This window comes from Phaseolus vulgaris, chromosome 10 (assembly GCF_051622355.1).
Source record: "Phaseolus vulgaris cultivar YP4 chromosome 10, ASM5162235v1, whole genome shotgun sequence".
Classification (NCBI taxonomy): domain Eukaryota; kingdom Viridiplantae; phylum Streptophyta; class Magnoliopsida; order Fabales; family Fabaceae; genus Phaseolus; species Phaseolus vulgaris.
The window spans coordinates 36,306,383-36,334,154 of NC_143507.1; the positions used below are offsets into that span (position 1 = coordinate 36,306,383).

The 27,772-nt window shown below is 31.9% G+C and overlaps 2 protein-coding genes across 7 annotated transcripts; both read right to left on the reverse strand.

The window, feature by feature from the left end:
• Positions 1-12,104: 12,104 nt before the first annotated feature.
• On the reverse strand, positions 12,105-15,883 carry LOC137819037 (uncharacterized). 4 transcript variants are annotated; one of them, XM_068622750.2, is made up of 4 exons: positions 15,477-15,604; positions 15,180-15,390; positions 14,966-15,041; positions 12,105-14,025 (listed from the first exon to the last, which is right to left on the reverse strand). In XM_068622750.2, the coding sequence occupies exon 4, from the start codon at positions 13,967-13,969 to the stop codon at positions 12,287-12,289; it is 1,683 nt and encodes a 560-aa protein (XP_068478851.1). In that variant the 5' UTR covers positions 13,970-14,025; positions 14,966-15,041; positions 15,180-15,390; positions 15,477-15,604; the 3' UTR covers positions 12,105-12,286. The 4 variants fall into 4 exon arrangements, with proteins under 4 accessions (XP_068478851.1, XP_068478850.1, XP_068478849.1 ...); XM_068622749.2 differs by having other exon boundaries at positions 15,180-15,883; XM_068622748.2 differs by lacking the exons at positions 14,966-15,041; positions 15,180-15,390; positions 15,477-15,604 and adding an exon at positions 14,296-14,499.
• Positions 15,884-23,428: 7,545 nt separating this feature from the next.
• On the reverse strand, positions 23,429-26,711 carry LOC137818379 (serine/arginine-rich splicing factor RS41). 3 transcript variants are annotated; one of them, XM_068621771.2, is made up of 6 exons: positions 26,575-26,711; positions 26,275-26,431; positions 24,844-24,956; positions 24,263-24,501; positions 23,809-24,081; positions 23,429-23,722 (listed from the first exon to the last, which is right to left on the reverse strand). In XM_068621771.2, the coding sequence occupies exons 2-6, from the start codon at positions 26,378-26,380 to the stop codon at positions 23,686-23,688; spliced, it is 768 nt and encodes a 255-aa protein (XP_068477872.1). In that variant the 5' UTR covers positions 26,381-26,431; positions 26,575-26,711; the 3' UTR covers positions 23,429-23,685. The 3 variants fall into 3 exon arrangements, with proteins under 3 accessions (XP_068477872.1, XP_090152420.1, XP_090152421.1); XM_090296294.1 differs by lacking the exon at positions 26,575-26,711 and adding an exon at positions 25,128-25,376; XM_090296295.1 differs by lacking the exons at positions 26,275-26,431; positions 26,575-26,711 and adding an exon at positions 25,120-25,376.
• Between the last annotated feature and the right edge of the window lie 1,061 nt (positions 26,712-27,772).

The following is a 27,772-nucleotide window of genomic DNA, read 5'->3' on the forward strand; positions in this document are numbered from 1 at the left end:
ATCTCCAAAGTTCAACGGAAACAACAATCGAATGAGATTTTTATATCCCAAACATAGAAGATGAAAATTTGAATCAAAATAGAACAGAAAAAGACAAGACTTCAAAAAATTTGTTTTTACTCAGTTGAAATACGTAGGTAACACAAAAAATCTAACACAAAAAATCTGTAGCTGAATCAGCATTATCCACAGATTATTAAATTCGTAGGTAATTAATCTACGGATGATGAGTTTGTAGATAATTGAAATCATGGTATTATCCACCATCTTCGGTTTGTAGGTATTATCCACAAACTTCAATTCGTAGGTATTATCCTCCAACTAATTTTGTCGATAAACTTCGAAACCAAATTTCATAGATAAAATCTTTAGGCATCAAAATCAAAATCAAAATGTATAATTTCTTTTAATTCTTTTACACTTTACAATAAAACTTTCAAACATAACTCAAATCCAACATGTCCAAGTTAATTTTAAACAATCTATCACAATTGTATTAAACTTATAATATTTAACTAAAAAAATCAAACATCATCCAATACAATACCTAATTATAAAATAAATACCTAATTATAAAATAAAACCCAAATTTAATTTCAAATTCCAACATAACATAATTCATTATATAATATTTTAATATTCCACCAAATTCATGGTCTCCTTCATGAACTTTCTTCCCTTGATTTGAAGTATTATGTGCATGCTGAAACTTTTGTAAAATCTTCACTCACAAGATACTTTGAACATTTGCCTCTTGGAAGACCCAACCTACAATTCTTATAGGGTGTTCGAATTAAAATAACACTACAATGATATAGATGTTTATTATCAAATTTATGAAAAAAACTATTTTTTTTATTAGATTTTAACCCTTTTTAAAAAATAATTTAATAATTTCTCATATCTTGTATGTATGGTATACATCAATATGACATGACAATTTCTAAAATAAACTTTTCTAAAATTTTCATAAAAATACTTGGGTCTTCTACCGGTATTCTAATGAATATTTTTTAATAACAAATATTTGGGTAGAATTGCTAGGTAGGTGTAAAATCTCTTATGGTATTGAATTCCATTAATCATTACTATTAATTAGCTTAAAACTTTTACGAATATGGGTTTAAATTCAACTCCAAAAGCTAACCCAATAAGTGGTGAAGTGAGGATAACCTCCCAAGTTGAGTAATTTGGGTTTGAATAGCAATTACTTGCATAAAATCACCTTTACTTAATGGTAAGGGGGACAAAAAAAATTCAAATTGCCAAATCCAATTCAAGTCGGCCAGGCTCATACCGAGCCGAGACAACCTGGGGCATTGTTAAGCGGAGCGGACCTAGATCCATGTCGAGTTAAGTGGGTCTAAGCCCATGTCGAACCGAGTGGGCCTGAGATCATGTTGAGCAGGTCCAGGTTGAGCGGAGTCAGCTCAAGCCCAGGTAAAGCCAAGTCCGCTCAAGCTGAGATCGAGTTGAGTCGACTCGGACCTATATCGAATCTAGTCGGCTCGAACCTAAGTCTAGCCGAGTCGACCCGGATTCAGGTCAAGTCAACCTAGGCCCAAGTCGAGGTAAGTCAGCTCGTGTTCAAATCGAGAAGGATTTAATCTAATTGATAAAATAAATTTAATATAAATTTAATCTATTTTAAATGGATTTTGATAAAATCCAAAAAAAATTGACCTCGTTAAAATAAATATAAAATTTAAATTCAATCCATTTTTATTGATATGGATTGAGTTTAGACCACACCCTGACATGTATATCTTTTAAGTATTGTTTTTAGATTCAAAGAATATCTCTAGGATAGTGAGGCATGTGCAGAGAGAATGAATGAGAAAAGTTAGAATGACCTATGTATACATTTACCTTTGAGATTGGCTGGAAACAATACAAATAAATGAGAAAAAATAAAACTTATGTGGTTCTGATGTATAATAGGGAAGCAGAGGTGGTAGAAATCATTGATTTTCATAAATATTTCACACTATGAAAATAACCATCATGTAGATGTTAGTTGAAAAGAAGAAAAATTTAATGTTATCGTAATTCAATGTTGAAAATGAGGTGCCTAGCTTGGGTAAACAAGGCTATCATATCACAAGCACGACCACATGCTCTATAAAGACAGACAGATAATAACTATTGTCCACCGTACCAACACGTTTAGAAAGATTTGAGACATTAACCATTAAAATGGGGTTATATAGCCAAGTGCATGCATAGAGAATGATAGTTTTAAAACAGATAATGAAAATAAACACAAATATGTGTGCATATAATGAGGGATATTAAAAAACTAATATAACTTGAAACTTTTAGTGGTTAACCTATGTTTAAATACAATGACTAATGGAGAAGCAATAAAAAGCACATGGTAAATTTTGAATTAAAAAACTAATATAACTTGAAACTTTTAGTGGTTAACCTATGTTTAAATACAATGACTAATGGAGAAGCAACAAAAAACACATGGTAAATTTTGAAGCAGACACTAGCGCATAAATACTAAATAAGTGCGGTTATTTTACATTTACAAATGCGGCTATAGAGCCACATTTGATCAGCACGTATTCGTAAATCAAATAGATACAAATGCGGCTATATAGTTACATTTGTAAATACTATTTATAAGTGCGGCTATTTCAGGTAGTCACATTTGTATATGCTTCTGAATCAGGTGACAGGGTTTAGGGGTTTAGGGTTTACAAATGCGGCTATGGTAATAGCCGTATTTGTAAATCATGCGCTGGATATACAAATGTGGCTTTGGTAAATAATCGCACTTGTAAATAGTGGTTGTTTTTTTTTTAGTGCAATTTGTTTTGTTCTAAACCCATATAAATTAACCTCTTCAATTATATATACTCAGCCAGACAAATACATAAATTCAAATAAATTCAGAGAATCAAATATATATTGATCAAAATGTACATTACAAACAGTAATCAAATTACATATAATCCCTACACTATTGATCAACTATCCTAGAGTTATAAAAATTTATGAAATATGTGGACCAAGAATGTCTCACATATGCTATGGCATCCGAAATCATTGGTGCTTCATCCGTGAAGAACTGCATTTCAAAATATGATTGACATAAATTAGTTTTAAGATACATATACGTTCAAGAATAATAAAAATAATTTAACATATCATGTTACCTCTTTCCAATCATTTTTAAGGCATAGTCTTACAATGGTAATCATCCCTTGCATAATGTAATAGCTACACGCATAGCTTCCTGGTTGTTTATTACACTATAATTCAATAAAAAGTAAAAGTTAATATATTGATAAACAATGATAAGAGAGAAAGAAAAAAATTACAAACATTTGTTCTTATCCAGTTCAAATTATTTGAACTGGATCGACCTTTTAGGATGTTATATCCACGCATGAACTAGTTAATACAACGGGTTGGTATGTCTAACATTTTTTGGTAAGATCCCACAGATAGCTACCGGCAACAACTGTTGCATCAAGATGTGGCAATCATAAGACTTCAACCCAATTAACTTCAAATCTAGCATTGACACTAGGCTCTTCACATTTGAGGAATGTCCTTGTGGCACTTTCACACCCTTTAGACATTGACAAAAACTAATTTTTTCATCATTGTGTAACAGGCTGGGGGCAAATATGTACGCTTACCCATTTCTATCGGATTAAAGCCACCATCATATCATGAAATAAGAGTGAAGTATTTGAAGCAAGAGGTTGAGAAGACAAAGCAAACTGTAGAAGAACATAAACTTGTTTGGAAAAAAACTGGACGTACAATAATGACAGATGGATAGACGAATAGGAAGAGGAGGACTATACTTAATCTATTAATGCATCTGATGTATGCAAGACCGCTAAAAAAATCTTCAAAATGATAGATGATATTGTTGAAGAAGTGGGGGAAAATAATGTCATCCAAGTTGTAACAGATAATGCAGCAAATTATAAAGCAGTTGGGGAGTTGTTAATGCAAAAGAGGAAAAGTTGTATTGGACCCCTTGTGCAGCTCATTGCATTGATCTGATGTTGGAAGATTTTGAAAAGAAAATACCACTTCATCACGACAGAATCGCCAATGGTAAGAAAATTAGAACCTACATTTACTCAAGAATTGGTCTTATCTCCTTGTCGCACAAATATAGTGAAGGAAAAGATTTGATAAGACCAGCCAATACTCGTTTTGCCACCTCTTATCTAGTTTTAGGATGTTTGAATGATAATAGAGGATCACTTATTAAGATGTTCACATCCTCGGAGTGGCAATCCAGTCAATTTGCAAAAACTAGAGATGGAGGGTTGGTGGAAAATTTGATATTAGATAAGGGATTTTGGAAAAACATTTTAAATTGTTTGAGGGGTGCTCTTCCCCTGATTAAAGTGTTGCGCATGGTTTATTCAGATGAGAAACCAGCCATGGGATTTATTTATGAAGAGATGGATATTGCAAAAGAGAAGATACAAAATCTCTTCAATGGAGTTAGTAAAAAGTAATTTACCTATATTTGATTTCTCAATTAGATATATAGACTTGTTTTGGAGATTAATTTATTTATTTTTATCTTATTTAGCTACACTCCTCTTTGGGAAATAATTGATCATCGATGGGAAACCAATTGCATAGGTCGTTGCATGCTGCAGGCAACTATCTTAATCCCATGTTACACTATCATCCTGACTTTAAAGTTGATTATGAGGTGAAACGTGGACTGTATGAATGTTTGGAGAGGTTGGTGGGAGACCTTGATGTGATGGGTAAAATAGATCTTCAATTAGAGAGTTTCAATACCAAGTTTGGATTGTATGGTACTCCAATTCTCTCTTTTTCATCATAGAATTGATACAACAGGTGTCGTAGCAAGAGTGAAGGAATTGTTTAAAGGGCAAAAAGATCTAATTTTGGGATTGAATACTTTCTTGCCAACTGAATATGAAATTACACTGGCATTGGAGAATGAACTACCTCACAAAAAGAAATCTAGTTGAAGGGTCCAAGACTCTGGTGCCAATCATGGTACTGATGAAAATGTTGGCATACACCCTAGTTCATTTGTTGTTGAGGATATAAGTTCTATGAAAAGTGAGTATATTAACACTTCCTATTTTCAATTTAGAAATGCTTTTATATTCTCAAATAGATTTTATGAAAAAAAAGTATAAAATTTTTTGTAGTGCAAACATGTATTTGAATATTATAAAAAAGAAGAAAATCATTAACACACTTGGAAATTAATCTCTAATGAAAAAAGTTGCTCATTTTTCTCTCATTGATAATGGAGGTATAAAACATATGATATCTCTATTTATTGGATTATCTAAAATGGAGAAATGCATTGTATTATGTATTTAATATCTAGGTTAGATTGTTTCCATGTTTAAATGTTAGAATTGTGAGAAGAAAAATCATTCGGATAATGTTTGTTATTGTTCTGTATTATTTTATTTGTTCATTGGTAATTTTAACTCTTTATTTTCCTTTTATGATTCACTTTATTTTTTAAAATTTGGTCATAGTAGGTATGTTTAGTGGGGTATTTGGTTACCTTGAAGAATCAAAGGAGAAATTACGAAATCCATATTATTTTCAGGAATTTCTGAAATACCTACTTATCCATAACAAGGAATTAATTATCCGAGAAGAATTGAAATTATTGGTATAATTTATATTTAAATTTAAATTATTTAAATTATTTTTTTGTTTTATTGAATCCATTCCGGTTGAATATATAGAATTTAGCTGGATTTGAACATGAGTTTTAATAAAAAAAATTCATGACAGGAAAAGAGAAACAATCTAATACTTTAAATGATTACTAAAATGTAATTGGTTATTCTTGTAGTGAAGAATCTATTTGGACAATATACAGATCTTATGGAGGATTTAATGAATTCTTGGCTCAACATCAAAAATAAATTTTCACTTTTACTAAGTCTAGATTTTCACTTTTACTAAGTCTAGATTTTCATAGCATGAACTCAAAGATACAGGTAGGAAAATATATGCTATTTCTCCTGTTACTCTTCTCTTGCTTCTGGCTTACAAGACCATTATAAAAAAAGGTCAATATTATATATACACTTTTTAATCTAGAGAGAATGTCATAAAAAAAAGATAAACTTGAAGGAAAGAAAATGGTTGTGGGTTGGTGGCATGGTAACCGACTTTGATCACTTTATAGTTTGTGTATTAAAAAGTGAAAAAAAAAATATTGGGTGTGTGAAATGAGAAGAATTATGGGGTTTAAAAACTGTAATTGGGTCTAAAATATTAGCTAATATTTTAGGACGGTGAAAATCAAGAAAAAGAAAAACAGTTATTCGCTATGATGACTTTTTCAGCCATCTAAAAACAAGTTTTGGTTCGATAATGTTATTGGAAATGGATAATCTTTTTAATTTAAAAAAAAAAACTTAGGTTATTAGTTGTAGACTATTGATTACCACATTAGTTTGTTTACCACATTAGTTAATGTAACTTTAAAATTAATTTATTTTAATAAAAAAATATTTTTTATATTAGTTAATGTAATTTTAAAATTAATTTATTTTAATAAAAAATATTTTTTTTAACTATAATCAGATGAAACTAGAAATTGGATCGCTAGTTATTTGAGTTTATAAAAGTGTAGGTTAAGCTCACACTTCTTTGTGTAGCAAACTTGTAGGTTAAGCCTACACTTCTTTAAATAAATAATATAAAATTTATTTTGAAGGCTTAACCTACGCTAATTTGTGGCCAACATGAAGGCTCAATCCACACTTATTTAAAAATTGTGTGGCACTCGTGTGGGCTAAGTTCACGCTTCTTTAAAAATGTGTGGACATCTCGAAGGTTAAGCTCACACTCTTTTAAATAAATATAATTTTGTGTGGGAAACACGTAGGGCAAACCCACGCTAGCTTAAAAATTTGTCACCTCCTTGTAGGCTTGACCTACGCAAAAAAGACACCATATTGTCGCCCACACCCGCCAATATGTTTACGTCGAGCACATTAGCTTCAAAATTTCCATTAATGTTATAATCCCACGATAATTTCCTTTTTGCGTCTGTTTTTCATAGTTAGGGTCCGTTTTTGGCACATTCTAATACACATTTTTTTATAGTGTCGTTTTCTGTTCTTCTTTGTGCTTCTTCTTCATTTTCCTCAAGTCATTGTCTTTTACAAGCCATTGTGTAAGTTTCTTTCAATCTCTTTGCTTGTTCTTCACCATTGCTTTTTTTTTCTCTTTTTTTTTTTTCTTTTCTCCCATTGTTGTGAAGGTTCTTCACCATTCCTACTTTCATTGCCTTGCACGTTGTTCTTTGGGTTTTCATTGTTCCTCCATTTGGTTCTTCGCCATTGTCGTTCGCTGTCGTCGTTGTTGTCGGTCTTCACCGTCACAGTTAGCTCTTCATACTATTCTAACCTAACAACTAACATAATATAAATTAATAATAATGCATATACTAATTATAAATTAATAATTAATATAGGTAGGTGTAAAAGGGAAAAGTTTACCACAGTCGTCCACTTTGTTTGAATCTAAGAAGGCGGCTAGCCGCCTTCAAAAAACTTGACTTATTTTGTTTTAACTTTTCATGTACATATTGTTGGATCTATTAGTGTCTAAGTTCAAGAGGGGAGGGGTGAATTGAGCTTATAAAATTTTCGCAAGAACACACAATTTTCAGTATATCAGAGGCAAAAGAACATATTGTTTTTACATGAAACAGATTGATTCTTCAGAGCAGTCTAGCACAATTTGAATTTGTTCAAATTAAAAATGTAATCAATCAGAGGGTTATAACAGAATCAGATTAGTTGGATTTTATGAGTATGAAGAATACAGCTATGCTAAGAAATCAATCAAATTCATTCAACACGAGGTTTTAAAGAGAATGAATCTTTCTCAAGTTTTAATGAATAGACTATTTGTTCACAGATCAATTAAAACATCATATACAACTGCCTTGTTTGTGATCAGAGAGTTTTAACAAATCAGGAAGAACAGTTTTTTATTAAACCCAGAATTAACAGATTCAATTTCAAAAGAACAGATTTAGTTCTTGACAGAATTAAACAAAAACCAGAAACGAGTGCAGGGATGAGAGGAAGAAGGCAAGCAGGTTTTTATACTGGTTCACTCATACAGAGCTACATTCAGTTTCACCTTACCCCAAGGTGGAATCCACTAAAAACAGTACCAATCACTTACAAACACAGCAGTTCTTGAACACTACAAGAACAATACAACCAATGCTGAAAAACTCTATTTCAGCACACCTTGCACTCCAAGAAACCCTATCAAGGAGTGACTAACACTTACACCTTTACAAATCAGAATAAAGGAAATATTACACCTGAAAAGAAGATGCAAGAACTCAAAACCAGTAGTTCAATTTGCTGCAGAAATGCACCAGCACCTTCACCAAGATCAAAGGTTTCCTAGAACAAGCACACTTAAAAATCCCTTTGGAAAACCTTTCAAAAAACTTTTCAATCCTTCTTCTCACATTGAAAGTGTTTGATCTCTGTCAAAAACGCAATTGCTCAGCATCCTTTCATGTGAGAGAGACTTTTCTTTATATAGAAAACGGTTTCTAACTTCTTTTCAAAAAAACAGTTGAAAAGCTGTTATGAAAACAACAGATTCAGTTTTGAACTTAACAGATTTATTTTATGAAAACTGCCAACTCAGCTAACTGAAATAACTGTCTGAGTTGTACCTTTGGTGCCCTAACTAACTTTCGAAAATCCTTTCAACAGACCAAAGAATAAACCTGTTCTTTTACAGAGAAACAGATTTATTTTTATGCAGTATCCTGATTTTAGGAGAAAACTCAAAAAAACTTTTGGAAAAACTTTTAACCATTTCATGTGCTTATTCTAGGCTTGGTTAGGCATCTAGGATAGATCATGTAGCAAAAGGCAACCTTACACATACACAAGCCAACATACAAGATCATCTAAACCTATTACAAACTTCAAGACAATCTAGCTATTTTCTACATCAAACACACACTAAAACTAGGTAGAGAAGAGGTTTCATCCATCTTCAACACATATATTTTATGTGCAATTTTAGTTTTAGTTATAATTGTTAATATTTAATTCTCATAATTTTGAAATATTTTAAATTAAGATCTTTATTTTAGAATGCATCTAATAATTAATTGACTGTGAAAGTGAGAAGTGATAAAGTTAATTTCTCCTCGCAATATGTTCTTGCAATCTTTAGCCAAGAACACACTTGGCTTTTAAGCCCACATATGATAGATAATACAATTATTTAGGATATATAAAACAGTGATAAACACCAGTTGTTGTTGAGCTAGGTAACAGTGGCTTGTACCCAAGTTGGGGTAGTAAGGTGAAGGAAGAAGTAATATTGGACTAAGAAGAAGATAGTGCTTTATTTAGTGTTTCTTTTCCTTATATATAATAGACATAAGTGTGGTTAAATTGTGGTTTCTTGTTAGAACTGTCGTCGGCGGTTATTGAGCAGTGTGTCTACAGTCGAAGAGAGAGAAGTCAGAAGGATCGTTAGAGATGGTGGAAAATGGGATTGAAGGTTATTTCAAACGACAAGTCATTTTACGAAAATTTTGAAACTCATGGTATTTTACTGAGGTTCTTAAACTCATGGTATTTTATAGAGGTTTTTAAACTCATGGTATTTAACGGAGGTTTTGAAGCTCGTAGTATTTTACGGAGGTTTTGAAACTCATAATATTTTACGAAGGTTTTGAAACTCATGGTATTTTACGGAGGTTTTGAAACATATGGTATTTTACGGAGGTTCTTAAACTCATGGTATTTAATAGGGGTTCTGAAAGGCTTTTCCTGAGGTTTAAAAAAAAACAAGAAACACGTTCCCCATGGATGATTTAGCGGAGGAAACTCTAATCCTGAATAAATGACTTAATAGAGATTTTAATCCTGAATAATGTAAAAATAAACCGTCATTAAAACCATTTTTTCTTCTAGTGGATGAGACATCATTTTACGTTTTACGTTTTTAATTTATTTTGCTAGAAAGTCAATTTTTCTTTAAAAAAATTCTTGATTTTTTATAATATGATGATATCTTTGAATATATTTTAAATAAATTTTATAACAAGTTAATTTAACAGAATATAACAAGTTACTCTTAATTTTCGTATAACAGGTTAAAACTCTCAAATATAATTTGTTACATGTGAAAGACGGTGAGGGAAAAAAAGTGAAAAGGTGAAATGATAGGATAAAAAGGAAATAAAAGTGAATGGAATATAAAATGAATTTTGAAAAAAAAAGTAGAAGAAAAGTGTAAAAAAGTTACCAAAAACTTAACCTTGCACCATAACTATATTTAAACATTTATTTTTAATAGCATAATAGAGTATATTGTTAACTTATGTTATTAAAAATAGAGAAGTTGGGTTTAAAAAATATATACAATCAATTATATTATTAATATAATTAATTTTTAACCTAAATTAAATTTTAAGTATCTCATAAAGTGTTAAAAAAATTAGATAATAATAATTATTTCTATCGGTCAACTTGTTTTCCTCTTTTTTTGTCTTCTTATTTTCTAATCAATCCTTCTTCTTAGATGGCGAGTTCATCACAAACTAGAAGATATTGGAGATAGAGTTATTTAATAAATTTGGAAATCAAGAAAATAAAATAGAAATAACAGTTATCAATAAAAAAATTTAATAAAAAATTAATTAAAATCATTTTAAATTACGAAGTAATTAGAACTTAATTAAATTTAATTACTTTACAAAAAAAATAAAAATATTATATTTGAAAATATAAACCTCTAATGGATTATAATTTATATATATATATATATAATTATTTTTATAAAAATAATAATAATATTTTATTTTTTAAATCAAAAATCTCCATTTTCATTTTTTATATTTATTTTTATTTGAAATTAAGTTGCCGTAATTTTCATTTATTTTTTACATTTTTCTTCTCCTTCCTTTTTTTCTAATCCATTTTTACCAAAGTCAGAGAGATGTGGGGTTGGACACTATTCAATGCATTTGTGAAACATATTGCACTCATAAGTTTTTATTTATTTATTTTGGTGCAAGCATGCTTTTTCTTTTCAACCACGAAAATTTAGCATTTTCATAAGCTAAATGTTAAGACAGTATATATATCTGCTTATTTTCTGCAAAATAATGATTTCATTCCCAAATTTTAACCTCAAATTCAAAGTTTTAATTAATGGATGTTCAATTTTCTCCTAAACATTGAATAATCTCCATCATTTCTAGGTTCATAATAAAAAATAATAAAAAATAAGGTTGTATGAATAAGAGGCATGGAATAAATTTGGAACAAAACTAAAAATCCAAAGAAAATCTTAACAATTTTTATCCACTAGAGTGCAAATAAGGTTTTCTTTTATAGGATTTTGTAAGATCATTCATCAAATATAAATATAACTTTTTTTTATTTCCCCTCACCTTTATATAAATTTTCAGTTTAATCACTGAAACACACAAGAAAAACTTTTTCTTTCTCCTAAAACTTTAATTTTTTTTCTCTCTTAAAAAAATTCAATTAATTAAGAAAAGTAGTCAAATCATGGTTTAATATGTTAACATTTTTTTTCTTTGGATGAAATTAAATGTTATGGCTGTTTCTCAATGTTGATGAGTGATTATAGTTTCTTCTAGAGTCTATTTGTAGGTGTGGAAGACAGTTTAAGGGATGTTGTTATTAATATTTCTTATAGAAATAAATGAATGATTAAATGCAACTTTATTTGATTGTTTACAAAAAGAAATATGATAATTGGAGACAAAGTTGTGTTCATGTTGATTACTTTATCTTTTTTTTTCTTATTGTAATTTATATTTAATCTAGAAGATTTTTTTTCTCCGAATTGACTTTATTTGCTAACTTAGTTTCCGCCATTAAAATTCATGAGTTTGTCAAAACTGTAAATTGTTAACAAAATATGACAATTGGTCATAAAATATTGTTAAATGATTTTGTGAATGTAGCATCAACTGAAAGAAGATTTTCAAAATTGAAATTATTATCTTTTTGTTATGATATATGTTAAAATTAAAAAAATTAAGAAGTTTCTAAAAATAAAAGAAATGATGATGCAGAAAGATAAAAGATTATATCATCTAAACATTGATTGCACAGAGATTACCAAACTTCTCATTCCACAGTTTACACTCTAAGCTACTTGTTTCATATAGACAATGAAACAACATTGGCAAGAACAAAAGTAACAAAGAAAAAGGTTCATGTTGTTTGCAACTTTCAATGGTTCCTCTCTACTTTCTGCTGAACAAGCTTCTCAATTTCCCTCTTTCCAACCTCTCAAGTAGCTTTTTAGCTCCTGGAATCTCCATCTCTATAAGCTTCTTCAGATACCCGATTGCTCCATACGAAATCATTAGTTTCTTACACTTCTTACATGGGGAAAGTGATCCAAGGCATGAAACTGCATACTTTTTGGCACTGTTCTGAGGACTTGGATCAAGCAACTGGACAAGATTTGGCACACTTTTATCATCTTTCTTAACCTCTCTCCGATTCTGGGACAGAACCATTAGGCTTGAAATTGCTTGAGCAGCAACCTCTCTAGCACTATTTGCTTTAGCCTCAAGCATCTTTATAAGAAGAGGGATGCAGCCAGCTTCACCCACCATTTTCTTCATCTCCATTGAGCTGCAAACTCGGCAAATCACACAAGTGGCAGCTTGTTGAGCACCCAAAGATCCAGACTTGAGAACATGAACCAAACGGGGAAGCAAACCAAGAGAAACCAAAGTTTCCTCAGAAACTGATCCAACCAGATTCCTCAATGCTCCAACTGCAGATTCTTGGGGAAGTGGACCATCAAGATAGGTCAGAAGACTTCTAACACCACCTTCTGATATAACAGACTTTCTCAAATGCTCGTTGCTTGAAGTCAGATTCTGCAAGCACTCAGCTGCATACTCTTTTGAACCTAACAAAAGTCCACAATTAAGAAGATTGATCATAACGCTTACAATACCCTCTTCAGCCAAAGCCTGTCTCACCTCAGGAACAGCTGATATATTTGTCAAAGTACAGGCAGCAGCAGCCTGTGACACAGAATCGCCACTTTGACAAAGCTCAATCAATGGCCGAACACCACCATGTCCCACAATTGCACGAGTTGTTTCTGCTGACATTGACAATCTCTGAAGAGATACTATAGCCTTCTCTTTACTGGCAGCACTACCAGATTCAACAAGTCTAATAAGAGGTGGCAGAACTCCTTCAGAAACTAGCCACTTCTCACAGCTCCCCGATTCCACAAGAGAGCATATAACAGTAACTGTCTTCTCTCTTATCCTTGGAGAGGTTTCTGTGAGCAATTGAACCAAAGCAGCAACATTCCTCCTGCCAAGAACAGCCAAAACATTCTTCTCATCCTCTTTCATAACATCATAGAGTCTGTCTAAGGCTTTGTGCTTTGCTTCCATGTGACCAATCTGAAGCCGCGCTAGTAGTTCTCTTATATTGTTGTGTTTTGCAATATCTGATTCTGCCATAAAACCTAACACGGTCAATGGCAAAGTAGCTTCACCGAGCACACCGGTCTTGATTAAGAGACCACAATCCTTCAAATTCAAATCCAGTTTCCCAGTTAATGCATCAAGATCACTCTGCATCCGAAGCTTACCCTCATACTTCTCCTTCACACACAACTCAGCCAATTCTGTGGCTTCTTCAAGTGTCTTTGACACAGCCTGCAATTGCTCCTTGCAAAGAGCATTCTTGGAGAAACAAGGGTGGCTAGACAAATCCGATAAACAGGAAGGAATCTGCTCCAATTTTGAAATGATCATCTTCCACCTACCAGGGAACACCTTAACCTCTCTTGCCTTAGCAAGAGCCACAGGAACAAGTTCCTGTGCATGCAACAACCAGTCTTCTCTTGAACAAGCATCAACTGCTACTGCATCTTTACTGGCTTCCACCATGATTTCAAATTTGGACAAAGTGGTGGTGAAGTAAAATTGAATTGGTGTCACCAAAGCTGTAGAATAGAAGAAAACCAAGCTCAGAGAGATGATGGAGATGCCAATTTGCAGAAAGGCAATGATACTATCAGCATAGATAATTAAAAAGTTGTGGAGCAGTTGCAATCATAAAATCAGTAAATTATAAATTAAGACTACAATAGAAAATTCTCAGACAATAAAAAGAAAGAAAAAGGACCAGACCAACATCAATAACTCGAGAATCTTATGATCACACACAAATCTTGTTTGAAAGCATGGCTAAACCATCATCAAAACTGAAGTACCTAAAGATGCCCCACGAGGCTTTCTTTCCCTTACTTTGGAGCAAGTAATCATTTAATGCCCTTTAGAAATTCCAAACCATGTATTAAATTCAGATGTGATTAAGAAGACAATCTAAACCATAGTTGATGATAAAGGGTGTTGATGAAAGTGAGGGAATTGGCGTGTAACGGCTAACTATTAAGTCCAATTAAGAAGCCGTCGGTGGATAATATCATACAAATCAAATACATTAGGCCAAAAAGACCCACCCCAACATGGTATAAATGTAATAAAAGGCCCTCTCAGGGGGTACTTTGGTCATTGACAACCTCCTCCAACTTTACTTTCTAACCATGAAAATGAAGTTTGGTTGGAGAGAGTATCAAAGGTAAAATTAGCAAGTTTTGTTTGTCATGTTGATTCCAACCCAAATGAAAGATTCCTGTTTCTAAAAGAGAGGCTCCTAAAAAGTGGAATTCTTGGCAGGGTTTTTCCTTCCTTCTCCTCATAAAGGCTACCGGTTTGAGAAAGGGAAAGGCTTTACTTCGAAGGAAAGACACAAAACAAAAGTTGTATCATACAACCCAATTATCTCCAATAAATAGCCCGTTACTATTTTTATTTATTGTTATCATTGCTACTACTAACATTGATGAAAATTCAAAATCATAAATTCAAATAGTAATATACCTCAAACCAACTTGACTTGCTAAATCTTCACTGAATTGATCCTGTCAGAAGCTATCACTGCTGTTCTCGACTGTTTCTGCAACCCAAAAGACATGAGAGAAAATATTAAGTTCCACTACAAAAAAAGGAAGAAAAAAAACGGAATTCTTCTTATGTATAGAAGAGAACAAAGCAAAGAAGCAACAACAAAAAAACACGCACATGAAGGACCAACCTTTAAGAATGAGTAACTAAGGCAACAAGCTAAGCCTTTGTATAGCTTAATCTTCAAACTTGACACTCTCTATCAGACTATAGTGTGCTTCCGAAATTGCTATAGAGAGCACCACCAACCACCCACCAACACTGGCAAATGTAAATGCAATGCTTCCAAACTCATCAATCAAAACACAGCTGGATTACTCCAAAACCATACCGTTCATTTTCTGAGAATCAGAAACGCCTGTGTCATAATTGAGAACAGACACCGCACACTAAAAATGAAAGTGGTGATCAAGTTTGAATCAAAAACCTGCTACAAAGTCTATTAAAAAGCTTAGCTTCACAAAACGACACAGCAAGTACAATACAGACAACAACGTTCACACACCCCCACTATTCAAAAATCAAATTTTCACCAACGTGGAAGCCAGTGTCAGTGCTGAGGGAGAACGGGTGCTTATGTTTATTGTAAAAACAAGGCTTAAAGGTCGAGCAGGTGTGATCATCGGACGGTGGAGAATGCAAGTTGGACAGACAAGGTTACCGTTGGGATTTGTTAAAATTTGAAAATGCTAAGGATTTCTTTTGTACGTTGCAATGTGATGACGTGTAGACATTGCCACGTGTGATGTGGGGACAGATGCTACTTTTCAAAGAGATTAAGATGAAAATCCCACGTGTGAAGTAAACGAATCATGAGGAAGTTTTCTCTTCAGTGTGATGGTTTTTGAATTTGCAAACATTTAACATTGTTTTTGCTTCAAAATTACGAAAATACCACTGATTAAAAGTTTGGTGACGCAGAAAGCAGAACATGTGAGGTTGTTGGCTTGCTAAGCTCATAGAAATTGCACGAGTTGTTAGTAATTTCATATATATTTATTTCTATGTAATCAATTAAAATTATAAAGTTGAAGAAAATATTTTTTTTAAGAGTTTTATTAAGAAGTTCAAACTTTTGTTAGAATATCTAATACATATTTGAGTTGATTTAGTTAATTAATTGAACTTAGTCTCGTAATTATCCGTAAGTATAAACTTTTTCATATTTATTTTCATATAATCAATAAATATCATAAAATTAGAGAAAAAAACTTTTTCTGAGAATTTCACCAACAAGCTGAACATTTTGGTTTGCATATCTTATCTACTATTTGACTAAATTTAGCTAATTACTTGAAGTTATCCTCTTATGAATATCAACAAATATAAACACTTTCATATTTATTTTCATGTAATCAATTAAAATCATAAAGTTAGGGAAAAATTCCTTTTAAGGGTTTGACCAACAAGTTGGACATTTTGGTTTGCATATATATGATCCACCTGTTATATTCTAAAATTTTGGGATTTGATTAATATTATTATTGGGTTGTTAAGATTTAATTAGTTAGGATTTTATCATTTATTTAATTATTTAGGATTTTATTAGGATTTTATCATTTATTTAATTAGTTGGGATTTTATTAGGATTTTATCATTTATTTAATTAGTTAGGATTTTATGATATTTAGTACTCTATAAATAGAGTATTGAACTATTATTTGATATGAATAATATATGCAGTTTGTTTCCTTTTCTCAATTCTCTATCATGGTTCTTGTTCTTGGTATAATCGGAAGCCACCTAAAGGTTCCCTTTGTCCAAAGTCTAATCGTTCTTCGAAATCTCTTCCGAGAGGACCTAGACGCTTCTACACACGATTGTTCATATCAATTGGTATCAGCTAGGACCTTCCAGTACTTTCAATGGCAGATTCAACACGCTTCGCTCAAGCTGCTAAGGAGATGGAAGATCGAATCTCCCAAAGGATGGATAATAAGTTTCGAGAACTCGCGAATACGTTGAAGGAAACCTTGACTCTTTCTATGAAAGACACCATGCAGGAATTACTTACTCAATCTCAAGAAGAAGGGCCCCATGGCCTCTCCAATGACAACATGGGGTTTGGTGCAATTGGCGATGATCCCATGGTTGAGTTGTTGCGTATACGACAAAAGACTTCAGTTGATGCCTATCATGAAGAGTTCAATTCAATCATTACAATATTGAAGTTATCTGATGATCATATTCTAAGGTGTTTCCTTGGTGGATTAAAGAAAGAAATCCAGATGATGGTAAGCATGTTCCGACCTCAGTCTCTACAACATGCGTTTACCTTGGCCAGGACGTATGAAGGAAATAATTCAAGCAATTTGATGGCCAAATTCCACAGGGGAGTCTTGGATCCAACACCAGTCCCTATATCGTCGTCTGCTTCAATCAATGTGGAGATGGAGGAAGATGACTCATATGATAGTCCTCCTAGTGATGTGACTGAATTATTGCAAAGGAAGGAGCCACAAATCTCAGATAGTTGGATATCATAAAAAAACGACCTTTACATATTCTCATTGATAGTGGCAACACTCATAATTTCTTAGATACCCAAATGGAAAAAAAAATATGGGTGCATAATTGATACGATTGCCCATTTGAATGTCATGGTAAGCTGAGCTCTACCACAAACCTTAAAACAATTAAGAGGGTTTTTGGGCTTAGTTGGATATTGTAGAAGATTTGTCCGTGGGTATGACGTCATTGCTACACCTGATATGCTTAAGAAGGATAATTTCATTTGAAGACGGAGTACCCATTGTTCCATTCTTGAAGGCAAGAATGTTGTTGAGGGGAGGGCATTGTTATATTTTAAAGTTTTGGGATTTGATTAATATTATTATTGGGTTGTTAAGATTTAATTAGTTAGGATTTTATCATTTATTTAATTAGTTAGGATTTTATTAGGATTTAGACGCTTCTACACACTATCGTGAACTAATTAAATAAATGATAAAATCCTAACTAATTAAATCTTAACAACCCAATAATAATATTAATCAAATCCCAAAACTTTAGAATATAACAATGCCCTCCCCTCAACAACATTCTTGCCCTCAAGAATGGAACAATGTGTACTCCGTCTTTCAAATGAAATTATCAGGTGTAGCAATGACGTCATACCCACGGACAAATCTTCTATAATATCCAACTAAGCCCAAAAACCCTCTTAATTGTTTTAAGGTTTGGGCAATCGTATCAATTATGCACCCATATTTTTTTCCATTTGGGTATCTAAGAAATTATGAGTGTTGCCACTATCAATGAGAATATGTAAAGGTCGTTTTTTATGATATCCAACTATTCTCATAGTTCTGAACCCAACCACTATGGTTAATGCGTTGACTGAGATTTGTGGCTCCTTCCTTTGCAATAATTCAGTCACATCCCTGGGAGGACTATCATATGAGTCATCTTCCTCCATCTCCACATTGATTGAAGCAGACGACGATATAGGGACTGGTGTTGGATCCAAGACTCCCCTGTGGAATTTGGCCATCAAATTGCTTGAATTATTTCCTTCATACGTCCTGGCCAAGGTAAACGCATGTTGTAGAGACTGAGGTCGGAACATGCTTACCATCATCTGGATTTCTTTCTTTAATCCACCAAGGAAACACCTTAGAATATGATCATCAGATAACTTCAATCTTGTAATGATTGAATTGAACTCTTCATGATAGGCATCAACTGAAGTCTTTTGTCGTATACGCAACAACTCAACCATGGGATCATCGCCAATTGCACCAAACCCCATGTTGTCATTGGAGAGGCCATGGGGCCCTTCTTCTTGAGATTGAGTAAGTAATTCCTGCATGGTGTCTTTCATAGAAAGAGTCAAGGTTTCCTTCAACGTATTCGCGAGTTCTCGAAACTTATTATCCATCCTTTGGGAGATTCGATCTTCCATCTCCTTAGCAGCTTGAGCGAAGCGTGTTGAATCTGCCATTGAAAGTACTGGAAGGTCCTAGCTGATACCAATTGATATGAACAATCGTGTGTAGAAGCGTCTAGGTCCTCTCGGAAGAGATTTCGAAGAACGATTAGACTTTGGACAAAGGGAACCTTTAGGTGGCTTCCGATTATACCAAGAACAAGAACAATGATAGAGAATTGAGAAAAGGAAACAAACTGCATATATTATTCATATCTCAAATAATAGTTCAATACTCTATTTATAGAGTACTAAATATCATAAAATCTTAACTAATTAAATAAATGATAAAATCCTAATAAAATCCCAACTAATTAAATAAATGATAAAATCCTAATAAAATCCTAACTAATTAAATAAATGATAAAATCCTAACTAATTAAATCTTAACAACCCAATAATAATATTAATCAAATCCCAAAACTTTAGAATATAACACCACCATTTGAGATGATTTAGCTAATTACATGAAATTAGACTCTTATAATTATCAACAAATATAAACTCATGTTTATTTCCATGTAATCAATCAAAATCAAAAAGTTGGAAAATAAACCCTTCTTTTAGAGTTTTACCAACAAGTTGGACATTTTTGTATACATATCTAATCCACCATTTGAGCTGATTTAGCTAATTACCTAAAGTTAGCCTCATATGATTATCAACAAATATAAATATAACAGTTTCATATTTATTTCAATGTAATGTATCAAAATAATAAAGTTGGGGAAAAGATCCATTTTGAGGGTTTCACCGACAAGTTGGACATTTTGGTTTGCATATCTGATCCACCATTTGAGCTGATTTAGCTAATTACCTGAACTTGACCTCATACAATTATCATCAAATATAAACACTTTCATATTTATTTCCATATAATCAATCAAAATATTAAAGTTTGGGAAAAGACCCTTTTTTAGGGTTTCACCTTTGCATATTTGATCCACATTTGAGCTAATATAGCTAATTAAATGAAGTTAACCTCATATAATTAGCAACAAATATAAACACTGTCATATTTATTTTCATGTAATCAATCAAAGTCATAAAGTTGGGGAAAAGACCCTTTTTGAGGATTTCACAAACAAATTGGATATTTTGGTTTCAATATTTGATCCATCATTTGAGTTTATTTAGCTAATTATCTGAAATTAGCCTCATATGATTATCATCAAATATAAACACTTTCATATTTATTTTCATGTAATCAATGAAAATTATAAAGGTTGAAAAAAGATCCTGGTTTCACCAACAAGTTGGACATTTTGGTTTGCATATTTGATCCACCATTTGTGTTGATTTAGCTAATTAAATGAAGTTAGCCTCATATGATTATCAACAAATATAAACACTTTCATATTTATTTTCATGTAATGAATCAAAATAATAAAGTTGGGCAAAAGATCCCTTTTGAGGGTTTCACCGACAAGTTGGACATTTTGGTTTGCATATCTGATCCACCACTTGAGCTTATTTAGCTAATTACCTGAACTTGGCCTCATATAATTATCACTAAATATAAACACTTTCATATTTATTTCCATGTAATCAATCAAAATCATAAAGTTGGAAAATACTCCTTTCTAGTTGAACATTTTGGTTTGCATATCTCATCCACCATTTGAGTTGATTTAGCTAATTACATGAAGTTAGTCTCATATGATTATCAATAAATATAAACACTTTCATATTTACTTTAATGTAATCAATCAAAATCATAAAGTTGGGGAAAAGACCCTTTTTGAGGGTTTCACCATCAAGTTGGACATTTTGATTTTAATATCTAATCTACCATTTGAGCCTATTTAGCTAATTACGTAAAGTTAACCTCATATGATTATCAGCAAATATAAACACTTTCATATTTATTTTCATGTAATCAATCAAAATCATAAAGTTAAAAAAAAATATCACTTTTAAAAATTTTACCAACAAATTGAACATTTTGATTTACATATTTAATTTACCATTTAAACTAATTTAGCACCTGAAATTAGTATTGTTTAATTATCATCAAATATAAACATTTTCATATTTATTTTCATACCATCAATCAAAATTATAAAATTAGATAAAAGACTCATTTATAAGTTGCAATGTGATGACGTGTAGTCATTGCCACGTGTGATGTGGGGACAGATGCTACTTTTCAAAGAGATTAGGATGAATATCCCACGTGCGAAGTAAACGAATCATGAGGAAGTCTTCTGTTCATTGTTATGGTTTTTGAATTTGCAAACATTTGACATTGTTTTTGCTAGAAAATTACGAAAATACCACTTTAAAAGTTTGGTTAAGCAGAGCATGTGAGGTTCCTGGCTTGCTAAGCTCATAGAAATTGCCACTGGGATTGTTAGTTCCAATTTCTATTCATATTTTTTTATTATTATATAAGTATCATATATAACTTTGTTAATCAGTATGAATTTTTTGAAAAATTAATAAATACAATAGTTTTATTGACAATCATGAAACAATAAATCATAAAAAATAAAAATAAAAATTAATAGTTAGAATTAAGAACAGGCCACATCTTAAGAAGATGTGGTAAATTATAAAAAAAAAACTCACTTTTAAAAAGAAAAACGAAAACTTATAATATAAATGTTAATTAATGAAATTTTAATGTCCAATCTCAAATTTGTAAACCAGTATTGTTGCAGAACAACTTAATACATAATTATTTTCTATTGTTTGGAGTGGAACTTAATTTTTAAATGAATTTAAAATATCACATAAAATCTAAATTATTTTTGTTTGAAATTTAAATGTATAGTAACATTTTAAATAAAACGGAATAGAAATGGCATAGGATGAAAATTAAATTACTTTATCGGAATCAATAATTTGAAATAGAAGAAAATTTGAAGTGTTTTTCTTAAAAAAAAGTATTTTAAAAATGAAGTAAATTAATTGAAATATTATAAGGCAACCACATCGTTTACTTGGTATCTAAGTAAAACGAATATTTAAGAGTTAAAACGTAAATTCTTAAAACATTATTAAAATAATTTTTACTTAATAAACGAATTTTTACAACATAATCAATATTATAATAAATAATGAACTAAAATTAAATATTTAAACATAGTTCACATTAAAAGTTTGTTTTTCACCTAAAAAAAACTAACAATAAAAATGCCTAATTCAAATCAATTTCACCTTACTACAAAATATTTAACTCTTAAAATAATTATAAAATATTATTTAAAAACTTATTCCAGTTTCTCCCCGATTTGCGGAGAAACAGTGCAACAAACAAATACAGACAAAATTATTGAAGAAAACATTTACAGACGCTTCTATGCTTCGAGTTCGAAATTTGAGTGTTGACGAGAATCACAAATTGATGCTTTGAATAGTTTTGTTGTGGTGATGAATTTTGTAGAATTTTTTGTTCAAAAATAAAAATTCTATTTTACACTTAATCTCGTAATAATTTTAGTATCAAAAATACTTTTAGTTCCTATACTGTTTTACAGATATACAATTTTAATTATAATGAAAATTCAACTGTGCATTTGTTCTTTAATTTTTCAAAAATAAATTTGTTAACAAAAAAATTACTATAAATGCGAGAATAACAACTATTACAATTTGATTTTAAACTTTACTATTCATATCATACATGAATAATTACTTTTATATCGTTAATATTCCTATCATTCATGTAATCTTTAATTAATTTAATTATATGTATTTATAGTAATGTAGAAATAAAAAGGACAAAGTAGCAAATTTATAAATATTTAACTAAAGTAAAAAATTATTGCATTTATTGATTTTTCCAAACACATATTAGCAATTTGATAATATATCAACAGCAGATTAAAATTATTTAAATTTAAAAAATTAAAATACCAGATGTTTAATAAAATACTATAATAATTATTATTAAACATGCACAAAACTACAAGGACAAAAATGATTTAAACACAAAAACTGTTGGCATATATATTTCTTAATATTTATTAAAATAGAAATGATACTCAAAATACAAATAATAACAATTATTCTAAAAATATTAAGATGTCAACCCAAAATACGTAAGTGAATTTTTCAACTTATTGAAAACAATCACAATTAAGGATACAAAATATTTCTATGAACACTAACTATGAGATTATTTTTTATATATACTGATATTATTAGAAAAATAATACTTTTGAAACATTTATTATATAATTTCATTAGATTAGATTCATCACATTTCAAACTTTAAGATTTATTACCTAACTATTTAATGTGCTACTTGTTAGAACTTAAGAGAACCAAACTCATCCGAGTTTAAACTTAGAAGTTCAAATACATCGCATAAAAAGATGTGCAAAACAATTGACACCAAATAAAAAAACAAAAGGACGAGCCAAATGGCCACACTATACTATAACACCCAAGTCAAGACCATTGAAAATTGAAACAGTATAAGCAAGAATAATGAAGCTTGCAAGTCACTAAACACGTATTCATCAACATAATGAAACCAGGAGTAGCCTTACCTTCAGTTTAAAATATGGTAAACAAAAGAACATTTTTCAGCAGAAGAAAAACCATAACTTGACATGCAACATAATAACATCTGGTATGTCTTTAGCAATTTACGGTTCTAACCAAACATAACAAGTTTGAGTTTTTGCTGCCAAACTATGGACTAAAATAAAAAATAAAATGGTCTAACAACAATTTCACAGTTCTGTTCAGCTTTTCCTCAAGAACGTGACCTATCTCTGGGAGGTGGAGACCGGCTGCATGAACAGTAAAAAAGTCAGAACATAATGAAATAGCACCAAAAACTAATTCAAGAAAACAAAAAAAGTAATTTATATCAAACCTATCATATCTCCCATTTATCGGACTTTCAGGTCGTTCATACTTGGGGCTTCCTCTTGTTTCTGGTCGGGAAGATGGATTCGATCCATGACCATAATCTGGGCTACCCCTACCTCTACGATATGGACTAGGCGATCTAGGCGATCTACCACGACCATATCTACCATCAGGAGAGTCGTGACCTCTTCTTTCAGGACTGTATCCGTTCCTTCTATCTCTGTCATCATCATCTCTTATGGCATACTCCACAGTGATAACACGGTCCATAAACTTGCTGAAAATCAAGCATTAAACAATCAAAAGAGGTTTAAACTAATATGCAATCAGCAAATATATCCCCTTCCCCGATACCTTCTTTACTTAAGTTACTGAATCCAGAGTATTTCAAAGGGGTAAAAGTTCGGGGAATGGGGAAACACAAATAACTAGTCAACAATTGAGAAGGCAATTACAACCTCAGGTTGGTCGCCTCCAAAGCTCTAGTAGCATCCTCCTGTGATTCATACTGAATAAAAGCAAAATTCCTCCTGATCCTTATATTTAATATTTTCCCATAAGAGTCAAAATGTCTCTCCAGATCCCTTGTCCTAGCGTGAACTGGATCAAAATTAATAACAAACAAAGTTTTGGATGGCTTTGAATTAGATGAAGATTTTCTGGAATCACCACCCGATCTTCTACTGTCACGTTCTTGCTACAAATCATAATAAAAATACAGAAAATGTTAAAAACTAAAAATTTGAACAATAAACCAGAATTACAAAATAAGCAGCAGCCAAAAGCAAAAGTTCATTTGAATAAACAAACATTTGTCAACTTGTGAGACTATGCACAGTTAGTATTGATTTTCATGAGAAATGACACTCTATCATCAAGAACAAAATCAAACAATTTGCTTCCCAAAATAATTGCAAAGAAGAATCCCATACCCTTCTTTTATGCCCAGGTATCATGATACGAAGCATGTACACAAAGTAATATAATAACTATTACTTAGTAGTAATCACAATGCAATTTACTACCGACTACAACCTACCTTAGTCCACTCAACACGAATCCGGCGCGCCTTTCTACCAAATTCTGTTCTATCAAGCCTTCTGATTGCATACTCAGCATCTCGTTCATCTTCCATGTAAACGAAAGCAAACCCTGAGAAACAAGAATGTTAAACACAAAACAGCACATAAATACTTAATTTAAACATTTGAAGACTCCTGGCATGAAGACAATTTAGTAATGAAGGTGTGCATCAACTTTGCAGATGAGATAAAAAATTCAACATAAAACACAAATAAAAACTGTCAAGAAGTACCACAACACCTGCCACAGTTGCGAAATCATCATGGTTTCTATGTTGAAACATGTTGGAAATTGAACACTGAGCAAAAGTCATGAGGAATGAAAAAGCAATGAATGCTGAGGAAATGCAGAATGGCAGGGCAAGGACGGATCAGATTATTTCTTCTGGAAAAATACAAGAAGGAGAAGCTGGGGCACATTCTAGAAAAGAAATGCAGAGAAGCACATCCATCCAAGAAGAGCATGGACATTCCAACTTTCCAAGTAATCCTGCCACAAAGAAATGGTTGAGTATGGGGGTTCATATCTTAATGACAGTTTTCTTTCTTAAAACGGAAAAGAAAATGTACATCCATTCAAAAGAAACTAGTCATAGAACATCATCTCGACCCTTTCAAGAATCAATTGAGGATAGAAGTCACGGTTGAAAGTTTTTGGAAGGTAAATCATGGATGAATCAATGGTGGACTCCGAGTTGTCAAGCTTGCTCCAATTCACGTTCAAGACAAAAAGCAGAAAGTTTTACGAGACTAAAGGCCCAAAAAGGCATCTCCGCCCTTACACTCATACGGTACATTAGAATAAAATTTTGGGTAAACAGAAATATGAGGATTTTACTGCTTATACTCTCTGCCAAATGTGCAAAGAAAATAAGTGACTACTAACTTGCTTAAAGTTTCAGAACAATGAATAATCTTCTTCCTTTTGTTTCTTGGTGTCCGAACCAACATCAAACAAGGGTCAATGAGTTCTATGATTGCTTTCAATGGTTGTACATAACATTTTCCTGTCCCAAACATGTGACTCAACCCAAGTGGACAATTTCATCTCAACTTCCACATCCTTAAACACCGTCATTCACTGCGTAACGCCAGTCAACCTGCTTCCTGGCAACAGAACTAACTCATCTCTGAAACATCAAATCTTCCAGTTCCATCCAAATACCACGCAGCAAATTCAGCACAACAATAACAACCAAAAACGCTTTAAACTATCACAGAAGAAATTCAACTTTGCCATCCGATATATCAAATCCATAATAAAAAATCACAATCCAGCGTATAAGTAATCACAATTCACAATGCAACAAAAAATGTATGTCGAGAAAGAGCACTCCTAAACTAAACAAAATTAAAATAAAAATCAACGAAAACAAAGAATGATATACCAGATTTCATGTCGACTCTGTCGACTTTCCCATATCTTCTAAAGAGCCTCTCCACATCAGATTGACGCGCGTCGAAATCCAGGTTTCCACAGAAAACAGGCCTCATTTTTTCCTCCAGCAAAGTCAAAGCTTCGGAATCCCTTTGCAGGCGACCTACCTGCGATGCAATGCAAGGAAAAATCAAGTCATAATCGCAGATAAAAAACGATGAAATCAAAGAAAAAAAATTGGAATTAGACGGATCGTAGGCGGAGGAAGCAGGAAGTGAGGTAGATCTGGGGTTGGGCGGAAGCATGTTACCTGGGCGGGAAGGACGGAGGGTTTGCGATAGAAACCCTAAACGTGAGATTGGGAAAATTGCGAAGCAAGAGAGAAAGAGAATGTTGAAAAGTGAGAAGAGAGAGAAGATGATGGTAGTGTTCACATCAAATCATAAGGCCACCTGGCATCAACTTCCTATCTATCTTTACTAAATTGTAAAAATCTTCATATTTTTAAAAATTGGGCCATTGAGAAATACTGTCAAGATAATCACACAATTTTATTTGCTGTATTTGAATTAAGGATTGAATTTAAAAAGTGAAAAAAACATATAAAAAGTAAGATTGCTTGAATTAAAAAAAATGAAAAGTGAAAAGAAATAACAGAATTATGAAAAATTGTTATATAATAAATATTAAAAAGAATTATAAAATAATCAAGTTATTTAAATATTAAATTATTATTTATTTAAATTTAATTTTATTATTATTGATTCTTTTAGTTCTACTACTTTCACTTTTATAATTTATAATTTCTTGTACTAGGCAGGAATGTTCGGAATCTCGATCCAAGCATTTGGTTATGGTGAACTCGACTTTAGATCCAAAAGACCCAGTTTTAATGGTAAACTCGGTAAAAAATAACTAAAGAACAGAAAATACTAAGTTTGGTCATATATTATCCTAATGAATATATATAAGAATATCAAGTTGTTAGCCATATATATTAATGAATATATAAGCTTATAATTAAATATATGTGTTAATAAAGTTGTTAATTAAGTAGCAAACACCTGTGAATAAATGTGTACGAGATTCTTTTTTGTTATTAGCACCGTGAGTGAGTAAAGGTACCCGTAGACAAAATATTTTTCTGTTATATATCCTTTCAATTGAGATTATATTCTCGTGAGTGAAAGTTGTTGAAGGGATAACTATGAAAGGTGCTTGAGAACCCCGAAAAAGGTACACGGTTTCTAAATACTTGAGATTGAAACTGTTTATTATTTTGTGATCAATAGGTCGTCGGAGTGTGATCAATAGGTAGAGCCCCTTTGTCTCAGCAGAGTGTTGTTCCAGTGCACCAAGAGGTGACAGACTAGAAGCGAAGCTCTCCATTCAGTCTAACCGAAGGTCAACCGACCAGAACATTTGGCACCCACCGTGGGGCCGATAATACTTGATCCCATCCGCATTTGTGAATGAGCCTTCTGACGGGATGAGAAACACAAGGCACG